Source organism: Perca fluviatilis, chromosome 15 (assembly GCF_010015445.1).
Source record: "Perca fluviatilis chromosome 15, GENO_Pfluv_1.0, whole genome shotgun sequence".
In the NCBI taxonomy this organism is placed as follows: Eukaryota; Metazoa; Chordata; class Actinopteri; order Perciformes; family Percidae; genus Perca; species Perca fluviatilis.
Genome location: NC_053126.1, coordinates 38,337,600 through 38,340,315, shown reverse-complemented (window position 1 = coordinate 38,340,315; position 2,716 = coordinate 38,337,600). Strand labels below are relative to the sequence as shown.

The 2,716-nt window shown below is 43.2% G+C and overlaps 1 protein-coding gene across 1 annotated transcript in view; it reads left to right on the top strand.

Annotated features, from left to right (window-relative positions):
- The window catches only part of LOC120575401 (interferon a3-like), a 4,207-nt gene extending 1,794 nt beyond the window's left edge, over positions 1–2,413 (top strand). The window contains exons 3-5 of the mRNA XM_039826194.1: positions 1–54; positions 158–229; positions 2,042–2,413. The exon at positions 1–54 is cut by the window's left edge and continues 99 nt beyond it. Coding sequence (XP_039682128.1) covers positions 1–54; positions 158–229; positions 2,042–2,146 — 231 coding nt within the window. The 3' untranslated portion in view covers positions 2,147–2,413. The remainder of the gene's footprint in view (positions 55–157; positions 230–2,041) is intronic.
- The last annotated feature ends 303 nt before the right edge of the window (positions 2,414–2,716 follow it).

The following is a 2,716-nucleotide window of genomic DNA, read 5'->3' as shown; positions in this document are numbered from 1 at the left end:
ACGGACCACTTCCTGATGACGCTGGAGAGACAGAGAGAAGGGATCAGCAGCTGTGTGAGTAGAGACACCTTCTTCTAACTACACTGATACTATCAGAGACTTTCAGACTCTCCAACCTAATGTCAGAAAGTAATGGGAGCTGGGTTTGTGTCTGCAGCTTTCAACGGAGAGGAGAGCAGACAGCCGACTGAGGAAATACTACCGGAGACTGGAGACTCTGCTCCACACGGTGAGAACAAGTACTGGAAGTACTGACTCGAGGTAGTAGCACTGTGACAACAAGTACTGACTGGAGGTAGTAGCACTGTGAGAACAAGTAGTGACTGGAGGTAGTAGCACTGTGACAACAAGTACTGACTGGAGGTAATAGGATTGTGACAGCAAGTACTGACTGGAGGTAGCAGCACTGTGACAACAAGTAGGCCTACTGCAGTACTGACTGGAGGTAGTAGTAGCACTGTGAGAACAAGTACTGCAGTACTGACTGGAGTTAGTAATAGCACTGTGAGAACAAGTACTGCACTACTGACTGGAGTTAGTAGTAGCACTGTGAGAACAAGTACTGACTGGAGGTAGTAGCACTGTGACAACAACTACTGACTGGAGGTAGTAGCACTGTGACAACAACTACTGACTGGAGGTAGTAGCACTGTGACAACAACTACTGACTGGAGGTAGTAGCACTGTGACAACAAGTACTGACTGGAGGTAGTAGCACTGTGACAACAACTACTGACTGGAGGTAGTAGCACTGTGACAACAACTACTGACTGGAGGTAGTAGCACTGTGACAACAACTACTGACTGGAGGTAGTAGCACTGTGAGAACAAGTACTGCAGTACTGACTGGAGGTAGTAGCACTGTGAGAACAACTCCTGACTGGAGGTAGTAGCACTGTGACAACAAGTACTGACTGGAGGTAGTAGCACTGTGACAACAACTACTGACTGGAGGTAGTAGCACTGTGACAACAAGTACTGACTGGAGGTAATAGCACTGTGACAACAAGTACTGACTGGAGGTAGTAGCACTGTGACAACAAGTACTGACTGGAGGTAGTAGCACTGTGACAACAAGTACTGACTGGAGGTAGTATCACTGTGACAACAACTCCTGACTGGAGGTAGTAGCACTGTGACAGCAAGTACTGACTGGAGGTAGTAGCACTGTGACAACAAGTACTGACTGGAGGTAGTAGCACTGTGACAACAACTACTGACTGGAGGTAGTAGCACTGTGAGAACAACTCCTGACTGGAGGTAGTAGCACTGTGACAACAAGTACTGACTGGAGGTAGTAGCACTGTGACAACAAGTACTGACTGGAGGTAGTAGCACTGTGACAACAACTACTGACTGGAGGTAGTAGCACTGTGACAACAACTCCTGACTGGAGGTAGTAGCACTGTGACAACAAGTACTGACTGGAGGTAGTAGCACTGTGACAACAAGTACTGACTGGAGGTAGTATCACTGTGACAACAACTCCTGACTGGAGGTAGTAGCACTGTGACAACAACTACTGACTGGAGGTAGTAGCACTGTGACAGCAAGTACTGACTGGAGGTAGTAGCACTGTGACAACAACTACTGACTGGAGGTAGTAGCACTGTGACAACAACTACTGACTGGAGGTAGTAGCACTGTGACAACAACTACTGACTGGAGGTAGTAGCACTGTGAGAACAAGTACTGCAGTACTGACTGGAGGTAGTAGCACTGTGACAACAAGTAGGCCTACTGCAGTACTGACTGGAGTTAGTAGTAGCACTGTGAGAACAAGTACTGCAGTACTGACTGGAGGTAGTAGTAGCACTGTGAGAACAAGTACTGCACTACTGACTGGAGTTAGTAGTAGCACTGTGAGAACAAGTACTGCAGTGCTGACTGGAGGTAGTAGCATGTGTCTCTTGGTAGTTAGTCTTATTTGAAGCTGATGACCTTCTCTGTTCTGAGTTAGTTATTACTTCATTTTTTATTGGACGTCTCTTTGGATCACAGAGTCAGCTCCATGAAATGTTAAACTGTAATGTGTTTTCAGGGAGGCAGCAGTGCATCCTGGGAGATGATCCGGAAGGTGACTGACCAGCACCTGCACCAGCTGAACCTGCTGGTGAACTTCATGGTGGAACAGCAGAAGGATTGACACCACGGTCTCCCCCCCCCCACCCCCCAACATGGACCACCTCTTACCATTTATTTATTTTATTTATTTATTTATTTATCATGTTTCTATTTATGAACCCAAATATGTATTTTTGTATGTACAGACTCTAATTGTGATTTTACTTGAAAACATTTTGATAACTGACAAACATACTGTGTTTCTTATTCTATTTATTCATTTATTTTATACATTTTTAATCACATTTTTAATTGTTCATTCATTTTTTAATCCTGTTGTCTAAGTCAAAAATGGTATTATTGTTGTTATTTTACTGATCTGTGAAATCTATTTTATATACTTATGATCCCCTGCCCTGAATGTTCAACGAATGTTTTTGTTTTTATGTTTTCACATAAATAAAGTTAATTTAAGCTCTGCTGGGAAGGGCTTTAAATATTATCTAATCTCTTTATAAATAAAAGTTATTTATTTAGTTTGGTCTTACTTGAAATGAGGAAAAATAAAAAAAATGCAGACGTTTACTCGACATGAAGCTGAAAACATGTGTTGACTTTACTGCTGAAACTGAAATAAACAAGATGACCATAA